Raw genomic sequence first — 26,061 nt, 5'->3', positions numbered from 1 at the left:
AGAAACAAAAATAACTGGAATGAAATAAGACACATCAAATACCCCCCAAAATTATTCAAAATAATAATAAAATCTCATTGGTCATCTATTTGGCTATCTTGAATACTGCATAACATATTTAAAAATTAAAAAACAAACAAAAATATCCCCAAACAAAAAATATGAAGAATGCCTGGGTTCAAGTCCCAAAATCTTCTCTGCCTATACAAGAATGGTCCTAATAATATAACACCTCATTCATATGATCAAAGAAGAGACAAAAATGAGGTGTGTGAAAGTGTCCGAAAACTTTAAATTTACACACATAGAAATGACGCCATTTTAGGGTGCTTTTCAAATACAAACATTGATATACACCTAAAAATGTACCTATTAGCAGGAGAGACAGGCCCTGAATACCCCCCAGCCCAGGTCTGAGGCAGGAGATGGATGGGCTCCAGGCTAGGCATTTACAACTGGCCTCCTATTTACATTTCTTCGGGGCAGAAAAAAGTGGGCTTCAGGCCAGATACTTACAATTAGCCTCCTGTTTGCATTTCCTGAGACAGGAGATAGGTGGGCTCCAGGTTAGATATTTACAACCAGCCTCCTGTTTGCTCTCCGAAAGGAAAGTAACAACAGAAACAGGGTAAATAGCCAGGCTTTGTCTCCTGCAGACACCTTAAGATAACAGTCACAACAGGAACAGAGAGGGGCTAAATCTTGTTTGAGTAACGGATCAAGAGGTCATATATTTCGCTTCCTTGGGGCAAGGGAGACACTACACATGCGCAGAAAGGCTCCTTGGGGTCAAACAGGAAGGAGGCACCACCCCATGATATGTGATGCTAAGGCAGCAGCGCCACAGGCCTCTGGGTTGGAAACCATCTTGGAAAAAAGTTGCGCACGCATGTTGGGGAAGGCCCTAAGGCAGGTCAAGTGTGGATAAAGAAACCAGATAATTGGCCAAAGGTAAACAAGGACCCGGAAGGACTGCCTTATATGAGTGATTTAACCACCTCTTTACTGCACTCCTCCTCAGCTCCTCCTCATTAAGGAGGATGCCCATACCCTTTCTCTCTCTCTGCCTTGCTCCTATCGTCACTAAACAAACTGTTTCTCTGTGTGCTCTCCCATCCTGCTGTGTCTCTAATAATAAACTTTGTAGCTGTTTTTACAGTTTTTGCCTCCCTGAGAAATGCATTTTTCACTGGGGGCAAGAGCCAGGGAGAAAATAGCTTCTAACCTCTAGCCCTTCCTGGTCTGGTGGCTAGGATTCCTGGTTTTCATCCAGGCTACCCAGGTTCAATTCCTGGGCAGGGAACTAAGATCTCACTTCACACCACCGCTCAACGCTGCCTCTCCGATATCAGGTCGACACCCATCACCCTTTCCAGATTTCCTACAACGATAATGATAAACTCAGAAAGAGTCTCGTTTTCCTCCAAAAGAGCAGCCTTTCTGAAATAGGTGCAATCTTTCCAATCCAGAGAAAGCCACACCATGTATCCCATCTTACTATTCCCTTCCTCTATTTGAGATTAAGTTTCAAGCCCTTGAAAAGTATTTCTGTCTAATTCTGTGTGCTTTTATAGTGACATCTGAAAAAAAATGCAGGGAGCCGGTGGAAAGCTGGTTTGTGATGACACATCAATGACCAGCTGCTCCCTGCAGATGCAAAACACCACTGGAAAAGAAACACATTTCCTGTCATGAGTATTCATTCCCTTTCAGTTTTTAATTTAATCCACTGCCTATAATTTTTCCTGTCATCAACAATGAAGGTGCCATCTGCACACTGTTGCTTTAATGCATGCCCAATGGTTATTGACAAAGAAGCGTCCTGGGCAGTGGCCATCACATTAATTGTTCCATACATGGAACAGGAGGAGGGGTCCAACTGGCCTGACGTCCTCCAAGGGTAAAAAGGAGGTAAGGGGGACCTTCCTGCAGCTGGGTATCAGTCCAACTCCTGGACAGAGAGCTGCCTTCAATGCCTCTCATTCCTGAGACCAGATGTCAGTACAGACCGCTCCTGGGTATAAGGACTTCCAGAGAAAAGCCTCTGGTGCAGTTTCCATTCACTCTGGAACTTAAAAACACAAGACCACTAATACAGAGGATAAGCCAGATTCGGAGATATTCTCCTATTTTTAAATATCTATGCTGCATGCAATTTTGTCTATAGAATGTGCCCCTGAAGACTAGCCAGAAGCACTTGAATGTTTGCAAATATCGGGATTCTCTGGGCTTTGTCTGTTTTTTTTTAATCAACATGCCTGTTATTCTTTAGTTTCCATCAAGGAATTCTGTTGATCCTCAATCTCCAGGTATTTTAGGCAAATATAAAATATTGTCCTAAATGACTCAGTCACAATTTGCTGAATAGCTACAACATTTAATGAAAAAAATCTAAGAGTAACATTTTTGGTTTTTTTAAAAAAAAACCTTGTAAAATAGTTTTTTAATGTTTTCTCAAGTGTTTTAAAGTTTTGGACCAATTGATATTTAAGACCCATAAAATGTTCATTTACTAATATATAAGCTATAAATTTTTCAAAATAACATACCAAAAAGTTCATTACCTCATTAAGGCTGTCTTTGAAAATAGTCAGTAGAGAACTGTTTTAAGTTGCTTAGGACACTTTGGGGAATTTTTATTTTTCTCCAGTGTCAGATTATATGCATCCAAAACAAAAATAAAAACAGAAAATCCATCTCCATCTCATTTGTGAGCCATCAACATCCATCATGAGACCCTGCTTTGAGGTACACCTGCCAGTCCTAATAAATAAACTCATTCTGAAAAGAAGAATATCTCTACCAAAACTTTTCAAATAATCGGGCTTTAATCCTAACAGGAGTCTGAAACTATTTGATATTTTAATAGCTTTCTTAGAGTAACTGCATCTCCTTCTACAGGGGCTACATTGAAGAAAACATTCATTTACATTTAAATAAATCATAAATGTAAGAAGTATGTAAAATGCTCATTCTCTCATTCTTGATTAAGTCAAAGGTGTAGCCATGGAATAGGACATTACAACTTCTAATTGTATTTTTTTTTAGATACTACCTTGTAGGCATATATTCAATTCACTAAAAACCATCCGAAGGACATGCTCATACACCTTTCCAAGGAACTGCACTGATTTAAGAAAATGACAGACACAATTTTGCCCAAGTGTTCTCCACTCAATCAGTTTAAAGGAACCCATTAAATATCAAAATGAGAGGGGAAGGAAGCAAGATGGCAGAGTAGAAGGACGTGCTCTCACTCCCTCTTGCGAGAACACCAGAATCACAACGAGCTGCTGGACAATCATTGACAGGAAGACACTGGAACTCACCAAAAAAGATACCCCACATCCAAAGACAAAGGAGAAGCCACAATGAGACAGTAGGAGGCGAGCAATCAGAGTAAAATCAAATCGCATAACTGCTGGGTGGGTGACTCACAGACTGGCGAACACTTATACCACAGAAGTCCACGCACTGGAGTGAAGGTTCTGAGCCGCACGTCAGGCTTCCCAACCTGGGGGTCCAGCAATGGGAGGAGGAATTCCTAGAGAATCAGACTTTGAAGCCTAGTGGGAATTGATTGCAGGACTTCAACAGGACTGGGGGAAACAGAGACTCCACTCTTGGAGGGCACACACAAAGTAGTCTGTGCATCAGGACCCAGGGGAAGGAACAGTGACCCTAGGGGAGACTGAACCAGACCTAGCTGCTAGTGTTGGAGGGTCTCCTGCAGAGGCGGGGGGGGGGGCGGACTGTGGCTCACCGTGGGCACAAGGACACTGGCAGCAGAAGTTCTGGGAAGTACTCCTTGGCGTGAGCCCTCCCAGAGTCTGTCATTAGCCCCACAAAAGAGCCCAGGTAGGCTCCAGTGTTGGGTTGCCTCAGGCCAAACAACAAACAGGGAGGGAACCCAGCCCCACCCATCAACAGTCAAGTGGATTAAAGTTTTACTGAGCTCTGCCCACCAGAGCAACAGTCAGCTCTACCCACCACCAGTCCCTCCCATCAGGAAACTTGCACAAGCCTCTTAGATAGCCTCATCCACCAGAGGGCATACAGCAGAAGCAAGAAGAACTACAATCCTGCAGCCTGTGGAACAAAAACCACATTCACAGAAAGACAGACAAGATGAAAAGGCAGAGGGCTATGTACCAGATGAAGGAACAAGATAAAACCCCAAAAAAACAACTAAATGAAGTGGAGATAGGCAACCTTCCAGAAAAAGAATTCAGAATAATGATAGTGAATATGACCCAGGACCTCAGAAAAAGAATGGAGGCAAAGATTGAGAAGATGCAAGAAATGTTTAACAAAGACCTATAAGAATTAAAGAACAAACAAACAGAGAGGAACAATACAATAACTGAAATGAAAAATACACTAGAAGGAATCAATAGCAGAATAACTGAGGCAGAAGAACAGATAAGTGACCTGGAAGACAGTATGGTGGAATTCACTGCTGTGAAACAGAATAAAAAAAAAAGAATGAAAAGAAATGAAGACAGCCTAAGACACCTCTGGGACAACATTAAACTCAAGAACATTCGCATTACAGGGGTCCCAGAAGGAGAATAGAGAGAGAAAGGACCAGAGAAAATATCTGAAGAGATTATAGTCAAAAACTTCCTTAACATGGGAAAGGAAATAGCCACCCAAGTCCAGGAAGTGCAGCGAGTCCCATACAGGACAAACCAAAGGAGAAACATGCTGAGACACATAGTAATCAAATTGGCAAAAATTAAAGACAAAGAAAAAATGTTGAAAGCAGCAAGGGAAAAATGACAACATACAAGGGAACTCACATAAGGTTAACAACTGATTTCTCAGAAGAAACTCTACAAGCCAGAAGGGAGTGACATGATATACTGAAAGTGATGAAAGGGAAGACCCTACAATCAAGATTACTCTACCCAGCAAGGATCTCATTCAGATTCGATGGAGAAACCAAAAGCTTTACAGACAAGCAAAAGCTAAGAGAATTCAGCACCACCAAACCAGCTCTACAACAAATGCTAAAGGAACTTCTCTAAGTGGGAAACACAAGAGAAGAAAAGGACCTACAAAAACAAACCCAAAACAAATAAGAAAATGGTCATAGGAACATACATATTGATAATTACCTTAAACGTGAAAGGATTAAATGCTCCAACCAAAAGACACAGTCTTGCTGAATGGACACAAAAACAAGACCCATATATATGCTGTCTACAAGAGACCCACTTCAGACCTCGGAACACATACAGACTGAAAGTGAGGGGATGGAAAAAGATATTCCATGCAAGTGGAAATCAAAAGAAAGCTGGAGTGGCTATACTCATAACAGAAAAAATGGACTTTAAAATAAAGATTGTTACAAGGGACAGAGAAGGAGACTACATAATGATCAAGGGATCAATCCAAGAAGAAGATATAACAATTATAAATATATATGCACCCAACAAAGGAGCACCTCAATACATAAGGCAACTGCTAACAGCTATAAAAGAGGAAATCGACAGTAACACAATAATAGTGGGGGACTTTAACACCTCACTTACACCAATGGACAGATCATCCAAATGAAAATAAATAAGGAAACAGAAGCTTTCAATGACACAATAGATGAGATAGACTTAATTGATATTTATAGGACACTCCATCAAAAAACAGCAGATTATTCTTTCTTCTCAAGTGTGTATGGAACATTCTCCAGGATAGATCACATCTTGGGTCACATATCAAGCCTCAGTAAATTTAAGAAAATTGAAATCATATCAAGCATCTTATCTGACCACAACGCTATGAGATCAGAAATGAACTACAGGGAAAAAAACGTAAAAAACACAAACACATGGAGGCTAAACAATACATTACTAAATAACCAAGAGATCACTGAAGAAATCAAAGAGGAAATCAAAAAATACCTAGAGACAAATGACAATGAAAACACGACTATCAAAAACCTATGGGATGCAGCAAGGGCAGTTCTAAGAGGGAAGTTTATAGCTATACAAGCCTACCTCAAGAAACAAGAAAAATCTCAAGTAAATAATCTAACCTTACACCTAAAGGAACTAGAGAAAGAAGAACAAACAAAACCAAAAGTTAGCAGAAGGAAAGAAATCATAAAGATCAGAGCAGAAATAAATGAAATAGAAACAAAGAAAACAATAGCAAAGATCAATAAAACTAAAAGCTGGTTCTTTGACAAGATAAACAAAATTAATAAACCATTAGCCAGACTCATCAAGCAAAAGAGGGAGGACTCAAATCAATAAACTTAGAAATGAAAAAGGAGAAGTTACAACAGACACTGCAGAAATACAAAGCATCCTTAGAGACTACTACAAGCAACTCTATGCCAATAAAACAGACAACCTGGACGAAAGGGACAAATTCTTAGAAACGTATAACTTTCCAAGACTGAACCAGGAAGAAACAGAAAATATGAACAGACCTATCACAAGTAATGAAATTGAAACTGTGAGTTAAAATCGTCCAACAAACAAAAGTCCAGGACCAGATGCCTTCACAGGTGAATTCTATCAAACATTTAGAGAAGAGCTAACACCTATCCTTCTCAAACGCTTCCAAAAAATTGCAGAGGAAGGAACACTCCCAAACACATTCTATGAGGCCACCATCACCCTGATACCAAAACCAGACAAAGATACTACAAAAAAAGAAAATTACAGACCAATATCACTGATGAATAGAGATGCAAAAATCCTCAACAAAATACTAACAGAATCCAACAACACATTAAAAGGATCATACACCATGATCAAGTGGGATTTATCCCAGGGATGCAAGGATTCTTCAATATATGTGAATCAATCAATGTGATACACCATATTAACAAATTGAAGAATAAAAACCATATGATCATCTCAATAGATGCAGAAAAAGCTTTTGACAAAATTCAACACCCATTTATGATAAAAACTCTCCAGAAAGTGGCCATAGAGGGAACCTACCTCCACATAATAAAGGCCATATATGACAAACCCACAGCAAACATCATTCTCAATGGTGAAAAACTGAAAGCATTTCCTCTAAGATCAGGAACAAGACAAGGATGCCCACTCTCACCACTATTATTCAACATAGTTTTGGAAGTCCTAGCCACGGCAATCAGAGAAGAAAAAGAAATAAAAGGAGTACAAATCGGAAAAGAAGAAGTAAAACTGTCACTGTTTACAGATGACATGATACTATACATAAAGAATCCTAAAAATGCCACCAGAAAACTACTAGAGCTAATCAATGAATTTGGTAAAGTTGCAGGACACAAAATTAATGCACAGAAATCTCTTGCATTCCTATACACTAATGATGAAAAATCTGAAAGACAAATTAAGGAAACACTCCCATTTACCACTGCAACAAAAAGAATAAAATACCTAGTAATAAACCTACCTAGGGAGACAAAAGACTTGTATGCAGAAAACTATAAGACACTGATGAAAGAAATGAAAGATGATACCAACAGATGGAGAGATATACCATGTTCTTGGATTGGAAGAATCAATATTGTGAAAATGACTATACCACCCAAAGCAATCTACAGATTCAACGCAATCCCTATCAAATTACCAATGGCATTTTTTACGGAACTAGAACAAATCACCTTAAAATTTGTATGGAGACGCAAAAGATCCCAAATAGCCAAAGCAGTCTTGAGGGAAAAAAATGGAGCTGGAGGAATCACACTCCCTGACTTCAGACTATACTGCAAAGCTACAGTAATCAAGACAATATGGTACTGGCACAAAAACAGAAACATAGATCAATGTAACAAGATAGAAAGCCCAGAGGATAAACCCACGCACCTATGTCAACTCATTGATGACAAAGGAGGCAAAGATATACAATGGAGAAAAGTATCTTCAATAAGTGGTGCTGGGAAAACTGGACAGCTACATGTAAAAGAATGAAATTAGAACACTCCCTAACACCATACACAAAAATAAACTCAAAATGGATTAGAGACCTAACTGTAAGACCGGACACTATATAACTCTTAGAGGAAAACATAGGAGGAACACTCTTTGACCTAAATCACAGCAAGATCTTTTTTGATCCACCTCCTACAGTAATGGAAATAAAAACAAAAATAAACAAATGGGACCTAATGAAACTTCAAAGCTTTTGCACAGCAAAGAAAACCATAAACAAGACGAAAAGACAACCCTCAGAATGGGAGAAAGTATTTGCAAACGAATCAATGGACAAAGGATTAATCTCCAACATACATAAACATATCATGCAGCTCACCATTAAAGAAACAAACAACCCAATCCAAAAATTGGCAGAAGACCTAAATAGACATTTCTCCAAAGAAGACATACAGATGGCCAAGAAGCACATGAAAAGCTGCTCCGCATCACTAATTATTAGAGAAATGCAAATCAAAACTACAATGAGATATCACCTCACACCAGTTAGAATGGGCATCATCAGAAAATCTACAAACAACAAATGCTGGAGAGGGTGTGGAGAAAAGGGAACCCTCTTGCACTGTTGGTGGGAATGTAAATTGATACAGCCACTATGGAGAACAGTATGGATGTTCCTTAAAAATCTAAAAATAGAATTACCATACGATTCAGCAATCTCACTACTGGGCAGATACCCAGAGAAAACCATAATTCAAAAAGACACATGCACCCCAATGTTCATTGCAGCACTATTTACGATAGCCAGGTCATGGAAGCAACCTAAATGCCCATCAACAGACGAACGGATAAAGAAGATGTGGTACATATATACAATGCAATATTACTCAGCCATAAAAAGGAATGAAATTGAGTCATTTGTTGAGACGTGGATGGATCTAGAGACTGTCATACAGAGTGAAGTAAGTCAGAAGGAGAAACACAAATATCATATATTAACGCATGTATGTGGAACCTAGAAAAATGGTACAGATGAACCGGTTTGCAGGGCAGAAGTTGAGACACAGATGTAGAGAACAAACGTATGGCCACCAAGGGGGGAAAACCACGGTGGGGTGGGGATGGTGGTGTGCTGAATTGGGCGATTGGGATTGACACGTATACACTGATGTTATAAAACTGATGACTAATAAGAACCTGCAGTATAAGAAAACAAACAAAAAAACTAATACTAAACTTTCCTTGGGTAATTCGTATGGAAATATGGTAATATAAATGTTTCAGACATTACATGAAATTTCTAAAAATCTTATATGTGCTGGTATAATGTTATAAGTCATAATTCTAGTTATTACTTTAAAATGTATTATCTCAGAAATTAAAAAATATATATATCAAAATGATATTGCAGAAGTACTGACATGGATTTTTGAATCAAATAATTAATTAAAAAGACAAAATAACATATATTTTGCCCATTTGCTTATTTGGTGATAAGAGTATTCTGTAAGTTTCTAGCTTAAGATGTCAGCTTATACTCATCTATTTCCCCTTTCCCCCCAAGACCACTCAAATTAAAATAAAGAAGGGAAACAGTATGTCAATGAAAAAATGTTGCCTGCCATATCAGGAAACAGAGGATGTTGCAGGCATCAAGCCATCACATTACAGCCTCCCTGGGTGGTGAGCCCTGAGGAAACTCAGGATGGAAACAGGATGCCTGCTATCAAGCAGTCAGTCACTGCAGCCACCCCTAAACATGCACCCTGAGGGGACTCAGGATGAGAAAGCACAGGATACTGGACCCAGAGAACTGAGGTGCATATCAAAGGAATGATTTCAGTGAGCCCAGACTCTTGCATCTTCCCATACATAGAAAAGCACCGAATTCCTTAACTTGAGATGTCTGGTTTTCTTTAATTAACAGTAATCTTCTGATGTTCTGACCACTTGGTCTTTGTTGCAAAAACTCCCATATACCCTTTGTTGCAAAAACTCCCATATACCCTGGCTCCTCCCTTCCCTCTTCAGATCCGTCCCTCAGAGCTACCTGAGAGGCTGTCTCCCAGGCCTAAGTCCTCAGTTCTGTCCACCAAATAGAACATAATTCTCAACTTTTAGCTTGTGCATTTTTTTCAGTCGACAGGTATAAACTCCCCAAAACAAAGAGAATGGGAATGGGGCCATAAAAAGACAAGATATTTCAATACACTACAAGAAGAGAGCACACACACAGACGGAGGTCTGGTAACTGCAAAAGCAGATGAAGGAAGCCCTGTGCTGAACACTGGGGAGGGGGCTGCAGGATGGAGGTAGCAGGTCTGCCATGTAGAAGCCCATAGAGTTCAGAAGTGCCCTGAGTCTGGAGGAGGGCAGGGAGTATGGAGTGGAGCTGTCACAGGTGAATTCAGAGAAAGCTTTGTCAACTCCCTTCTGACAATAATGAGCAACCAGGTTTCTCCTCACTCCACGGAGTGAAAACTCAAACACACTGATCTGATCGGTGAGCGCTGCACAGTACAATATGGTAGCCACTCCAAAACATGGCTCTTGAGTCCTGGATGTGTGGCCAGTGCTGTGAGCCTAACACACAGGATTCCCACGGCTTAGCTCTGCCCTCCCCTAAAAGCATAAATTATCTCATTAACATTTTTTATGTTTGCTACCTGTTGCAACTTTAATAATTCAGGAATACTAGGCTAAGTAAGATACTTATTAAAATTAATGTTCCCTGCACCATTTTCCTTTTTAAATGTGACCACCAGAAAATCTAAAATCACATCTGGGGCTGATATTACATTTCTATTGGACAGCCCTGAATTAGGGAACAAAGAAGCTAAGCAAAAAGAGAAACCAACACGGTATTGTGAAGCAATTATACTCCAATAAAGATTTAAAAAAAACAAAAAAAAGAGGTGCCTTGAAGCAAAGCATTCAGTCCTTGAGCATTTAGGGTCCTCAAAAATGTAACAGCCCCCATCTGATATAGCACTTCTACCAATGTTTCTGTTCCCTAATTTAAAAATAGAAAGAGAATACTAAGAATCAGAAGGCACTTTAGGAAGTCTTGCCAAACAAACAGTAAAAAATAAACAGAAAGACAAATAAGCAAAATTAAAAGAAAGGCAGAAAAGTAACCCTACCCTAGAAGAAATAACATTGTTTGATTTAAAACAAATGAACTACAAAAATAAAGAAGGAAAGGACAACCCTCCAAGCGGTATCCTCAGAGAAAGAGGGGCAAATGTACAAAGGGCAGAGCGAACAGCAAAAGGAGGACACAGAGGACGGACAGCGTGACCGAGGACATCGGGAAAGGAAGGTACAATAAGGTTTGGTGAAGAAGATAAAAAAGGAGAGCATCTTAGCTTGACCCCAGATCAGCTAACAACAGGAACACTCAACTGAATGGCACAGAAGCCACAGCACTGAACCCACACAGAAGGAAACAGGGGCTTAGAAAAATGGCTTTGCAGAGAACAGTGCTTACACTGTCACAGAATCGTGAGGGCTGCTTTTTTTTTTTTTCTTTTTAAGTCGAATCAAGCCAACTTTAAATTACAAAGAAATTAAATATGGCTACAGAATAGAATGTACATGTTACCAACGTGGAGATGGAAGGACTTCAAGAGAAGTAGGGACAGAACGGCAGTGATTACTGAAAAGGAAAACTGAATTCCGGGTGACAGAAATAACAAGAAGCTTTAAGACTGTCTTTTTTTTTTCACCAAGTTAGTTTGCAGATATAGTTAAGATCACTCAATTTTTTATTGAGGTAACTTTTTTTTTAATTTATTTTATTGAAGTATAGTTGATTTACAATGCTGTATTAGTTTCTGCTATACAACAAAGTGATTCAGTTATACATATACATACATTCTTTTTCACATTCTTTTCCATTATGGTTTATCACAGGATATTGAATATAGCTCCCTGTGCTATACAGTAGGACCTTGTTGTTTATCCATTCTATACGTAATAGTTTGCATCTGCTAATCCCAAATTCCCAATCCACCCCTCCACCAACCCCTCTTCCCCTTGGCAACCACAAGTCTGTTCTCTATGTCTGCGAGTCTGTTTCTCTTTCTAGATATGTTTGTGTCGTATTTTAGATTTTACATATAATTGATATCACAAGATTGGTTTATAACATCATATAATTTTGATGTGTACATTACATTTCTACTTCTGTACACACTGCAGCATGCTCACCACCAGAAGGTTAATTTCCATCTGTCACCATCCTGTTGACGCCCTTAACGCGTTTTGCCCTTTTGAAGGTGCAGAAGGGAGCAGTGGAAGAAGTGAGAACAGAGGTTAAGAGGGGAGGTGGGGAGAGCTGTAAATGAGCCAAATTCATATCTGTCATAACAGGAAGTCACAGAAAATGGGTGAAGTTGATCAATCCAGGAAGAGGAATATAAGCAGAGTATTAAAATAGGAGTCATAATCAGAAACAGAGGCAGCTGAAGGTCTCTGGGAAATGGTCAGCAATGGGAAACGCGGAGAGGGCCCAGGACTTTTCAGAAATCCTTTACTGTTGGCTCTGTAAATGTTGTGTGCCCTGCTGACATTTATTTGTGTGTGTGTGTTCCAGTAAGACTTTATTTACAAAAACAGGCAGTGGGCAGATTTTTAACCTGTGGGCTATAGTTTGTAATCCTTGCTTTATTCATTTTTACTACTTTGCATCTGCTAACCCCAAACTCCCAATCCATCCCTCCCCTACCCCCTCCTTGGCAACCACAAGTCTGTTTTCTATGTCTGTGAGTCTCTTTCTGTTTCATAGATAGGTTCATTTGTGTCATATTAAAAATGTCATAGCCCTTACATTTTCTCCGTATTATGCACACACTAAATAACTGAAATGTCCATTTGGAGGCATACACAGTGGATAACACAATGTCTAAATGTGAGAAAGTTCACCAATCGTGCAGTCATTACACTAACAACCCTTAAATTATCCTTGATTCAAACAGATACTTTAGGCAGAAACTAGAACACAATGAAAAGCTTGAGAATTCTCTCTTCCAGCTCATAACTAACGTTTTATGTTTGATCAGTCTGGCTGAGGTCACTTTTTAATTAATGTCACGAAGAAATTTTTATGGTTTCATATTAGAAAAGATGTGCTTCTTGTTTAAAAAAAACATGAAAAATTAAAAAGAAAAAATGTATAATCCCATAATCTTAAAATAATCTGCTAATATTTAATTTTGTTCCAGCCATATAAATACATGTAAATATTATATCTTGCTTTTTACCTCTTAGCATATAATGAAATTTATCCTTGGGTTCCAAGATACTGCTTTTGACTGTTGTTTCTCTCCATATATGTGTGATTGTGAAGAGTGATACGAAATTACCCTGTTTTATAAAAATGTAAGAAACACTGGTAAACATTTAATTAAATATTACTAAAGCTCTCAAAAAAAATTATTCTTGAAAAACAAAATAATCATCAGTCGAGATTTCCACGTGAAGGTAAAACAACAACAACAAAAAGCCTCTAAAAGCAAATATATAGGAAAGTATCTTCATGAGCTTGAGGAAGGGTAAGACTTTCTAAAGATAACATAAGCCCTAAACATAGAAGAAACAAATTACAAAATTAGGCAATTAAGAATTTCTGTTCATCAAAAGATACCATTTATCTGTAAGCGTATTCTACTTCAATTAAAAGTTTACACAAGAGGGAAAGAACATGCAGAGTGAAAAGACCAGCCAAAGAGTCAAAGAAAATACTTGCAAAAATATTTTACAAAGGGCTCATGTCCATAATACAGAAAAACTCATACAAATCCCAATAAGAAAAAAAAAAAAAAAAACCACACACACACACAACACACACAAAGATAAAAATAGGCAAGAGATATGAATAAACACTTCGTAACACTTTGTAAGAGAAGATGATATCCAAGTGGAAAATTAACAAATGAAAATGCCCTGGACTTTATTGGTAATCAGGAAACTGCTAATTAAAATCACAAGGAAGTATCACTCCCCACCCACCAGAATGGTAAATTTAAAAGACTAAAATACAAAGTGTGGATGATTATGTAGAACAAAAAGAATTTTTCAGGCGCTGCTGGTGAGAATGTTAATTGGTATAATCATTTTGAAAAGGGTTTGGCTTCATCTGGAAAAGTTAAAGATATGGCATCCTATGGCCTGGCTAGTCCCCTCCTATATATATACACACGTGATGGAAATACAAATACATGTGCCTCAAAAGACATGAGCAATTAGAATATTCATGGCAGTGTCCTTCATAAGACAAAAACTAGAAACAACTTAAATCTCCATCAACAGAATAACAAATCATGTTATATCCACTTGATAAAAATGAATAAACTGCAGCAACAGGCAAGAACTTGGGTGACTCTCACAAAAATAAAAGTGAGCAAAAGAAAACAAAAGAATACATATGGTGTGCTTGTGTGATTCCACTTGTATAAAGTTCTGGAGAAGGGCAAAACTAAACCCTGGCACTTGACTTCATGTTAATGGTTTTCCAGTGGGAAAAAAGGGGGGAAGAGCCGTCTTGGGTGGTGGTTACCTGTGTGGGTTCACTGTGATAATTCACCAAGTTGGTTTTGATATTGTGCTACACGGTGGATACATATTACACTGTAATTCAAAGTTGAAAATGACTTCAAAAATGAAATCTGCCTAAGAGCTAGCCAGCATATTAAAAGTTACTGCAAGTGTCAATAAAACATCTTAAGAAAAAACAGTGAATAAATGTTTACAGACCAGTGATTTCAATTGTAAATCAATTTGAGTTTAATCAGTCAGTGAGCAGCCTCGGCTTAATTTGCTTAATCTGAGCCCCCCCATATGACACACTGTATGTGTGAGCTTCTGAAGACGGCTGCAGTAGAGTAGAAAACCATTTTACGATTCTAAAGTTTCAAAACACCTGGAGCTCAACCTGACCACTTGCCTTCTCTCCACAAAATAAAACAAACACGTTTATTCTTGCTCAGACACCACCTCTTTTACCCCAAGACAGCAATCTTTACTGACAATTTGCCCTCAGTGATCCCAGAATAAATTTCCCATGCTGGGAGTCATCTCACAGGTGGCACTCATTAACCACGGCAGCCACAACGTTCCCCCCCTTCTGCCCACCGCCACCTGCAGGGGGGATGGGTCAGCTCCTTCTTCTACTAACCTGACTACCTGACTACCTGACTCAGAGCATGGCGTCAGCCCTGTGTCCAGGCCTCTCCCACAGCCTCCTCCCCTGCAGCATTTTAAACAATTCCTTACTTAATTTCATGTTAGTTTCAGTCAATTATTTGGCTCTCTGGGAGCTATGACTCCAAGGCTTTTGCTGTAACTTCTGGCTTTTTCTCTTGGAAACTTAACAAGCATATTATGTGATGTCTTATCTTGTGATATCCAAAACAATATTCAAAAAGGAGAGATAAGAGTAATAGGTGTGTGTGTGTGTGTGTGTGTGTGTGTGTGTTTATATACAAATAAATGTGCACATGCAAACTTTTTTACAATGGTTTTGGTTTTTACTTTGAGGGCTCTTTTTGCTAAAACAGTTTATAGCTAATGTAGAGTGTGAATAAGGAAATCACTGAAATAAAGAGCATGGGAATCAGAAAGTTCCAAATTACTTTCGTCTTCTCTAAGGAGTAAAACACTACCTAATCCTGATAAATCAATAAGGGAGCAGAGATTTTCACTGGCATCTCTCCATGACAAGACCACTTCTCTTCCTTTAACAGCATGTCAAGGATGAATCAGGAGCTCTGAGAGAACTGAGCCTTTGGGGAATATCTTCAGGGGTAGACTTGAAAGGCAACATTTACAAGAAAGCTTCCTTTATTAAAAGTGCCTATAATCCCCAGCCTATAAAGCTAAAAGAATTTTGTACCTTTATGTTCCAGAGCCATAAAGAGGTTTAAGAGGGATACAATTTCTACCTTAATAAATCTGGATCAATTACAAAGGTGCATTGTAAACAAGTTTTAATTTAGAATTTCAGTTCTGCTACCAGCAATGATGAACAAGGTAGTTCTCACCAGCCCTCCAGTGAGAATAATTAGAAAAATGCAATGATCATGTGCATGAAGGCACCAGAGAACTAACGGGGCAATGAGGAACGGCAGGGCCAAGTTCCAGAAAAGGGAGGGAAGTTTAGGAAAATAACAGGATCTGGGGCCATTTTTCCAGAACCATGTGATGATTTCTAAAGCAACGCCTACAATGCCAAAAGTTTAAACAGATCTTGGCAGACTCGACAGCTCGCAGGACAAACAGGGGTGCAGGGTCCACAGAATAGAAGGAAGACCCTGCTAAATTCTCTATTTGCACACCCTAAAACATATATGCAAAATTCAGAAACTAACCAGCCCTCACAGGAACGGAAGCCTAAGTCCTCCTCTACTCAGTCACTAACTGGATTAAGGTGATTTGTGCTTGCTGGTACCTACAGCCTGGGTGTTGGTCAGAAGCAAACATGAAACTGGAGGGAGGTAGTGTCAAGATCTTCAGATTATCTCTGTGATTTTTCACATACAATATCCGGGACAAAATTTAAAAGCATCCAGGCTTAGAAGTAACATCATGAATCATTTCAATAAATACTTTGTAAGAGATTTCTAAAATAAAAATAGGAATAGGGATTGACTATGCAGTGACGGTGAGAGTTATGTAATAGTGGGGAAAGAACACAATTTTGTTTTAAAACTCAGTTTATTACTTGGCCTATTTATGTCACTTTAAAAGTAATGCCTGCTAATATTGTTTTAGGCACCATAATGGTGTTATGCCATTTTAATTTTTAAATATTTCTCTAAACATCCCAAAACACAGAGAAAAGACAGCCTGAACTGCACCAGAAGGCCTTGAGTGATGGTGATTTGGGTGATTTTCCTTCCTGCAGTCCTCTTTTTGTTTAATTTGTTTTCTCGCACAAAACACATATTTGTAGTTGTAAGAAATATCACTTATAAAAACATTATTAGGATAATTACATAATTGCACCTTGGGTTTTCTTCATAGACTGTCTTCAAGGTGTGCAATTTTTACAGCAAATATTTGGTAATATTAAGTTAAGAGTTGTAGCATTTTACATAGTGAACAGTAAATATAAAATCATAAGTCTGACAAACCAGAGCAGAGGCCACCAAGGGATTTCAGATAACACACAAGCCCTCAGATACTGGGCTCCACACCCATGCCTGCCCTCTGCAGTAGCAAACCCCAAATGCACAACCACTTTGTTCTGCTGTCTTGTGACTAAAGCTTCTAAAAAGTTGAATCTGCAATCCCAAATGTACAAAAGAGCAAAAATCATCCATACATCATTATATATTATACATTTCCGTATAATTTTGTGTTGATTCCTATTATTCATTTTAAATACCTTGCCTTCTGGCCATGCTTTCGTAACTATACGCATTTATTTTATGCAAATCAACACTCAGAATGGCCTTCAGATATATGTGTACAGGCAAATGACTAAATGGCATGCACAAAGGAGAAATATTATGGAAACTGTTGGTAGTTTAAGAACCTTACACTTGCATCACTTCAAAATGATTTCTTCGGTATTATCTCATTCCCAGCCCAGATACAAGCCCATGAAGTAAATTAATAATCACCATAAGTCATAGTACGCATCTAGGTACTTTCATTTAATAAATTTATCTATATACCTACATGAAGTTCACATACACGGTTATATATCATAGATAGCATACCCAAAATGTCTCTGGAATCTGTCCACGTCTCCACATTCCCACAGTGACCATTCTAGTTTAGACCTCTTCATCCTTTGCCTACACTTTCTCTTCTCTTTAATCTGCCCCACACATACACTGCCCTCAGCATCCTCGATCTAAACACAGATCTAGTAACGTCCCTCCTCTTGATTAAAAATCCACCACCGCTTCCCATGCTTCACCTCGTGCCTCACCAAGGGGGCCTGGTGGATAGCTAGAGCAGGCCACAGCAGGTAAAACTATCCCTCTAAAAACACAGGCTTTGTCTTTAGAAATTTATGCACATTTTTTTCATTCTAGTCTATAATTTATACTTGTTGGATTGAATACAAATATCATGGTTTGGACTGTTTCCATTTCTAGGAAAATATGCTATGGCAAGCTGGTCTTGCAGCTTCACAAATCCTCTGGCACACCACCACCTCCGCCTCATGTCCTGGGAGATACCCAGGCAAGGGTCCAGGGCAAAATGTAAACTCTGCAGAGCCACTCGACACACCTCACGTTCAACACCTCCTCTGTCTACGGTACGAACTCACCTCAGCCCTCCCACCAAATGATAACCCCATCCTTGCAAGGTGTGTTTCTAGAACATCATTCTTACAAAAGGGTACCTAAGAGATAGTAGTTTTGTTAGTATGATATCCCTCCTTTAAAAAATTCTCAATACACATAGCACATTCAAGTTTCTGAAAAGTTTTTCAGCAAAACCTGCAGCGAAGATCAACTGGGAGCCAGTGTTCCACAGAACACACCTTGTTGAGGGTGTGCTGTCCTCACCCCACTCTCATCTTTCCTCACCCTGTTTGTCTCACCTGGAAAGCCTTTCTTATTTTCTCCAACTGGCAAACTTCTACTCACCTTTAGAAATCTAACTCCTAGCCACCCTGGCTGGAAGCAAATATTTCCTACTATGTGTGTCTGTACCACTTTACAGACATTTGTGTTCAATTACACGTGAGGTAATCTTGGATTTACACGTCAGTCTCCCTAGATAGACTGTGAACTCTAGAAGTAGAAATAATCCCTTAACCAGGTATAAATTCCCAGAATCTAGCAAAGTCCGCAGGAAGGGTTCAATAAGTATGTGTGGAATAAGTTGATAAACAGGCAAATGATATTCCATGAAAATAAGATATGTAGAGTCACACGTTATCTCCCTACTACTCCCGCCAGGAAATCTCTGCTGGCAGAAAGGGGAACAATAACAAGATTTGGGAGAAAAAATGTTCTCTAGAACAGCCCAGTCAGAATGGGCAAAGGACCCCTGGAACAAAATTTGTAAAGAGAACCTGACACCAGTTAGGGCTCTGCCACATGAATCACTTATGAGTCACTGTATCTCTGTCCAGGGTCCCAAGAGTCTGGCTGGAAAGCCCTGGCTCTGCTTCAAAACCGGACAGAGCCGAGGCCTGCTGGAATACAAATGTTTGCATATTTCATTATTTCTAATAGAGAGACTTCCTTTTCACCCAGGATCTCAGGATAGTCACATTCAATCAGTTACACTCAGGCAGTTTAAATAAATTAAGCTGGCTTCTTTCTGCAAAAGAAGTTACAGATTCTAAAGGAGGCAGGAGCTGCAAAGGACTTGCAAGGCAAATGTGGATGTTCCACACAGCTCTGCCCCTAACCAATGAGCAACCTTGGGCAAGAGACCACACCTTTCTAGGCACTGACATCCCAACCTCTGAGTTGAGTCGCTGCATAATGAAGATCAAGCAAACCTTCAGTCAATCACCAGTGTGTGGTAAGCACTTTCTCTTATTTAATCCTCTCAAAACCCTGTGAAGTGGGTATTATTATTCTCATTTTACACATGAGGAAAACAGGGCTTAGAAAGGTAAAGTAATTTGCTCAAGGCCACTCCATGCTCTCACAGGATGGCTGGGCTGGGAAGTTAAATGCATTCCCGGCTAGATCCACGGTGAGAGCAATGTATTAACTGGAAAATACAGCCTCAGGATGTTTAAGAAACTTTCCTCCGAACAACCAGCCAGAAACGAGCAGAGCCAGAACCTACTAAAGGTCCCAAGCACAAATCCTGAGCTCTCTGAGATAAGAGAGAAGCCACTCCATGAGGCACTTGCCTCCCCAGATGCCGCAGGCCTGTGACGCTCCAAAGCCCCTGTAACTCCATTTCTCCACCATGGCGCCGCTTAACACCAGGGCAGCTTCCTCAGCCCCTCTTCCCCGAACCCCGTATCTCCATCCTTTCCCCATTCCTGCGGCCTGAGCTCTGCAAACAGGAATTTTTGCCCTGGTAACCCACAGGACAGCAGCACCTGTCTGCCTTCACAGCTCTCCTCTGTGACAGCCTGCCCACGTCATCGCAGGCACATTCAATATTTTGAAGCATAGGTCTGTCTGTAGAAGGAAGTACACATTCAACACAGGTGTCATGTGGAAAAGCAAGCCATTCATCACAGCAATTTAACTAGGTTAAGTGATGCAACATACATCAGTGTAATAGAACGGGCACTCTTTATCTGCAGGGCTATGATATCTTACCTGTCTTTTTACACCTCTAATCTGCACACCTCTGGAGGCTCTTAGCACTTTCTACCTATTGTAGTTATTCTCACACCCCCTTCCCACCACATTCTTCCTTCCCTGGAACAGCGTCACACCTGTACACTTCTCCAGAGCACCGTCCAATGAATGCCTTGTACAGGCTAGACACTGAAACCCATTGATAATGACTTAAACGCTTTTGTAAAATATTTATATTGTATGAGGATGTGCCAACTGAATTTCCAATATCCATATTTAATATGTGACAACCGAATATCCAAAGCAGTCTAGAAGAGCGAAAGAACAAACTTATCCAGATATTACACAGATCTGCCAATTGAAGTGCGCAAGCCTGTGGGGCGGAAGGCAGCTGCCTGAAGGAGCAGACAAGTGTATCCCGGCGGCGGAGCTCTGCTCATCCTCAAAGCAAGACGACCCGCACTACCCTCCCCAGGAAGGCAAAGAATGCCCATAACTGGAATTGGGGAGGGGGTCTAAATGCTCAGAGTTGGCTCTTTGCCTGGACAGATGAACCAGCTGCAAAGCCCAGGGCTAGGCCTCTACCCAGAGAAGTTGCATACCACGGGCAGCAGAAAAGCCCAGAAATGTCTAAATTGACTCCAAATGTCGGACTGCATGCCAATACTTATGCCATAAGTGGTACTAATACGTGATCATTCGGACCTGTTCTTGAGGATTCCGGGCTCGGGACGGAGATACTTTCGTCCTGACTTTCTAAGCCGAGGGCAAGGCGGGTCTGAAGTACCCGCGCACAGGTGGCCGGGGCGCGCGCCAGGCTCCTCCCAGGCGACTGGGGAAACCGAGGCACGCGGCGGCGGGCAGGGCCGGGCCGGGACTCACCACGTCCATGATCTGCAGAAGGCTCAGGGAGAAGTAGACGGTAAGCGGCTGCGAGTCGTTGGCCACGGGCCTCTCCAAGGGATTGTAGTTCTTGACCAGGTCCTTGTAGAGCTTCCTCTGGAACTCGCCTTGCAGGGACACTTCAGGAGAGGAGAGGAGAGCCGGGCGGGCTGCTCAGGGAAGGCCAGAGGGCATGCGCCCTGCGCGCCCTGCCCGCACCCCCGGCCGCCCAAGCGGCGCAGCCCAGACGCGCAGGGCTCGCCTTCCCCCCGCACCGCCGACTGCGACCCCCGCCGGCCCCGGCGGGAGCGAACCCCCAAACCCGGGCCCGGCGCGGGGCGCCCCAAGCCACCCGGGATGCGCCCGGGATCCCGCGGACGAAGAGTGGAGCGGGGGGAGACCAGCGGCTTTACCGTGCAGGAGCGACGCGGCCAGCGCCAGGCACAGTAAGCGGCGCATGTTGGGGCCGGAGCTGCGCGTCTCGGAAGTCAGCCCGGGCCTGCGCCTGCGGCCGCAAAGCCGCTTCTCGCGGTTCGGCTCGCACGCCTTTAAAGAGCCGAGCGCGCGCCCCCGCCCCGGCCACCCCCGCGCGCCTCTCCACGTGACGAGCCCCGCCCCCGCCCCCCCGCGCCCCTCCCACCCGTCCCTTCGGGCCTCCCCATCCCAGCCCGCCGGCCCTCGGGCGGTTCGGCGGCCGCAGTGGGGGACAGTAGCCCGAGCGCTCCCGGCGAGGTGCGCCCCCGCCCCGCCTCTGTCTCCACCAAGCGGTCCCCGCGCTCCCGAGGCTGTCCAAGGCCGGGCTCTGCCGGTCCCTTCTGTCCTTTGTCCCCACGCCGCTCGCTGATGCTCTCAGAAGCTGCGCCGGGTCAGTGGGAGAACGCCGGGACCCTCCTGGGTCCGGTTCTCCAGGGCCCTTCCTCCCCCCACGCCGGGGCTGGGTGCAGCGCCCGGGAACCAGGCTCCCACAGGTTCGCGACTCCTTCCAAGGAGACGAGACAGACCTGAGACAGGCCCCTCCTACCTCCTGCTGGTCGTGGATGTTCTTTCAGCATCCATTTGCTGGGCATCACCAGCCTGATTCTCAGCCGGTTCTGGAGGTGCCAAGAGGAGAGGCGAAGTCCGCCAGGGAGGCGTTGTACAGGGAGGAGACGCTGCAAAAGTGTGTGATGGAATTCCCAGTGTATATCCTCTTTATATCTCGTTCTCTTTTAAAGGCGACTGAAAATGTTGAAAAGTTAACTCCCCACGGCTTGCCAGAAGGACAGTCAAAACTTGGTGGTGATCTAGGCATTGTTTTTTTTTTTTTCTGAGGCTGAGAGAATTAATTGCCAAGAGGAAGCTCAGAGCAGACACCAGTCAAAGGGGTCAGGGGCTTAGTTACATCCTAGATATTGAGAAGGGGTCATGGTTCTGGAAGAGGATGGGAGAGAGAATGCTGATGAGGGCCTTCAAAAGTGGTGTGTAGACACTGTCCCCTTTGCTCTCAGCAAGCATGTTGCAGAAGGCTGAGTGCAGAGGGGTCCCTGTGCCCACTTAGGGGGTTCTGCAGCCCACTTTCCTCAGGCCCCAGAGAATCTGAGCTCCACCAGGATCTGGGATCGCTGTGGACCAGCAGAGGCAATGCCCACATCTCTGAACTGCATAAGGCCCAGGATTCCAGGATGGCACCAAAAACTAGGGAAAGGCTTACCAAAATGTGACTGCCCTTGAATTTACCCCAGCAGCAGGAAAGGGCGACCAAGCCAGTTATTTGATATGGAAAAACAAAGAATTATGTCAGCCTTGCAATGAAGTGTTCTGTAGCAAATTCACACCCGTTAACTGATGCACATATAAATAAATAATCAGTATAGGTTTTGATAACTGCAACAGGATCCTAGAAGAAGGAAGGATTCATTCTTTCTGGAGAAGGGTTCATAGAAGAGGGGACTGCTGACCTGGGCTTGCCTCAAAGGAGGGGTTTGCCGGGAGACGGGAACACCAGGGTAGGGATTCCTGGTGAGCAGACAGGCGTGCTCATCACTTTATCTGGCTCCTGAGTTCCGCACCATCTGGGGCCGTCTGGATACACACAGAGCTGGCATGTGGTGAAGGAATGAACTGCACGGTATTGGCCACTGGCAAAAAGGGAGTCAGACAAGGAAAATAAAACCCAACAACAGAATAGAGGAGACATAAGAAGCATCAGTTGGAAGATTCCCACTGGCACACCACCTCCACTGGTCCTGTGAATGCAGCACCCACTCTCCTACACATTTCCTGAAGGTACCTTCAAGCCGTGCCTTCCATCCTAGAGGTATATGAGCCCAGAGGGGCCAAGGGACTTCATATATGTGCATACGGTCACGGGGATCACGCTTCTGAAAGCATAACTAGTTCCTTGCCTCCCTTGTACCGCATAATGTCAGAAACCTCAAATTAAAGCATTTTCCAGTGGGACAACAGATCAGTAAGTACAGATCTACCTTGACTTACAACGGGGTTACATCTCGATAAACCCATCATAAGTTGAAAATATTTTAAGTCGAAAATGCACTGAATACAACCTAACCTACCAAACATCAAAGCTTAACCTTGCCTACCTTGAATGTGCTCAGAAGCCGTGCATCAGCCTACAGTTGGGCAAAATCATCTAAAACAAAACACTTTATAGTGAAGTGTTGAATATCTCCTGTAACTTATTGTGACACTGTACTGAAAGTAAAAAACAGAATGGTGGTATCAGTTGTTTATCCTTGTCGTGATCATGTGGCTGACCGGGGGCTGTGCTCACAGTTGCTGCCCAGCATCACGAGAGTATGGTACCACATATTGCTAGCTTGGGAAAAGATAAAAATGCCAACTTTGAAGTACAGTTTCTTCTGAATGCCTGTTGTTTTCACAGCATCATGATGTCAAAAAATCATAAGTTGAACCATCCTAAATTGGGGACCGTCTGTATTGGTGTATGCCCTGTTCTCTGCTAGGTGCCTGGAGCAGCAACAAGAACAATCCACTCGTTCAGTTGACAGTTTAGAGCCAATGTGAGTGTGGCAAATAAATTCCAGTCTGTGCCGTGCCAGTAAGTAGGTCTGTGAGTTTGGCTATACAAGCAGACCTCGTTTTATTGCACTTCACAGATATGATGTTTTTTACAAATTGAAGGTTTGCAGCAACTCTGTAGTGAGCAAGTTTATTGACATCATTTTTCCAATAGCATTTGCTCACTTCGTGCCTCTGTGTCACATTTTGGTAATTCTCATAATATTTCAAACTTTTTCATTAAAATTATGTTCTTTATGATGGTCTATGGCTGATCTTTGATGTTACTATTGTAGTTGTTCTGGAACACCACAGACCGCACCCATATAAGATGGCAGACTTAATCAGTAAAGGTTGTGTGTTGTGACTGCTCCACTGACTGGCCATCCCCCTGTCTCTCTCCCTCTCCGAGGGCCTCCCTACTCACCAAGACACAACAGTATTGAAATTGGGCCAATTAATACCTTCCAGTGGCCTCTAAGTGCTCAAGTGAAAGGAAGAATTGTACGTATCTCATTTTAATCAAACGCTAAAAATGACTAAGCATAGTGAGGAAGACATGTTGAAAACCAAGATAGGCCAATAGCTAGAACTCTTGCACCAAACAGTTAGCCAAGTTTTAAATTCAAAAGTTCTTGAAGGAAATTGAAAGTGCTACTCCAGTCAACACATGGATAAGAATGTGAAACAGCCTTCTTATTGATATGGAGAAAGTTTTAGTGGTCTGGATAGAATATAAAACCAGCCACAACATTCCCTTAAGCCAAAGTCTAATCCAGAGGAAGACCCTAACTCTCTTCAATTTTGTGAAGGCTGAGAGAGATGAGGAGGCTGCAGAAGAAATGTCTGAAGCTAGCAGAAGTTGGTTCATGAGGTTTAAGGAAAGAAGCTATCTCCATAACAGAGGTGCAAGGTGAAGCAGCAAGTGCTGATGTAGAAGCTGCAGCAAGTTATCCAGAAGATCTAGCTAAGATAATCAATGAAGGTGGCTACACTATACAAAAGATTTTCAGTGTAGATGAAACAGCATTCTGTTGGAAGAAGATGCCATCCAGGACTTTCATAGCTAGAGAGGAGAACTCAATGCCTGGCTTCCAAGCTTCAAAGGACAGGCTGACTGTCTTGTTCGGGGCTAATGCAGCTGGTGACTTGAAGTTGAAGCCAATGCCATTTGCCATTCTGAAAATCCTAGGGCCCTAAGAATTATGCTAAATCTGCTCTTCCTGTGCTCTCAATGAAACAACAAAGCCTGGATGACAGCACATCTGTTTACAACATGGATTACTGAATATTTTAAGCCCACCATTGAGACCTACTGCTCAGGAAAAAAAAAAAAAATCCCTTTCGAAATGTTACTGCTCATTGACAATGCACTTAGTCACCCAAGAGCTCTGATGGAGCTGGACAGTGAGATTAATGTTGTTTTCATGCCTGCTAACACAACATTCATTCTGTGGCCCATGAATCAAAGAGTACTTTCAACTTTAGTGTCATTATTGAAGAAATACATTTTGCAAGGCTGCAGCTACCATAGATAGTGATTCCTCTGATGGATCTGGACAAAGTAAATTGAAACCTTCTAGAAAGGATTCACCATTCTAGATGCTATTAAGAACACTTGTGATTCATGGGAAGAGGTCAAAATATCAACTTTAACAAAAGTTTGGCAGAAGTTGATTCCATCTCTGATGAATGACTTTGAGGGGTTCAAGTCTTCAGTGGAGGAAGTAACTGCAGATTACTTAGAAAGAGAACTAGACTTAGAAGTTGAGCCTGAAGATGTGACTGAATTGCTGCAATATCATGATAAAACTTTAATGGATGAGGAGTTGCTTCTTATGAATGAGCAAAGAAAGTGGTTTCTTGAGATGGAATCTACTCCTGGTGAAGATGCTGTGAAGATTGTTGAAATGACAAAAAAGGATTTAGAATGTTGCATAAACTTAGTTGATAAAGCAGTGGCAGGGTTTGAGAGGATTGACTCCAATTTTCAAAGAAGTTCTAATGTGGGTAAAATGCTATTAAACAGCATGGCATGCTAC

At 41.8% G+C, this 26,061-nt stretch overlaps 1 protein-coding gene across 1 annotated transcript in view; it reads right to left on the bottom strand.

Annotated features, from left to right (window-relative positions):
• Positions 1 to 21,457, bottom strand: part of CHRNA7 (cholinergic receptor nicotinic alpha 7 subunit) — a 131,907-nt gene extending 110,450 nt beyond the window's left edge. Inside the window, exons 1-2 of the mRNA XM_068537430.1 lie at positions 21,412 to 21,457; positions 20,999 to 21,138 (exon numbers count right to left, since the gene is read on the bottom strand). Of these exons, the coding sequence (XP_068393531.1) occupies positions 20,999 to 21,138; positions 21,412 to 21,457 (186 nt within the window). The remainder of the gene's footprint in view (positions 1 to 20,998; positions 21,139 to 21,411) is intronic.
• Positions 21,458 to 26,061: the final 4,604 nt, after the last annotated feature.

Source organism: Eschrichtius robustus, chromosome 1, assembly GCF_028021215.1.
Source record: "Eschrichtius robustus isolate mEscRob2 chromosome 1, mEscRob2.pri, whole genome shotgun sequence".
Taxonomy (NCBI): Eukaryota; Metazoa; Chordata; class Mammalia; order Artiodactyla; family Eschrichtiidae; genus Eschrichtius; species Eschrichtius robustus.
Note: the sequence above shows the minus strand (reverse complement) of the source record. Positions and strands in the feature narration are given on the sequence as shown.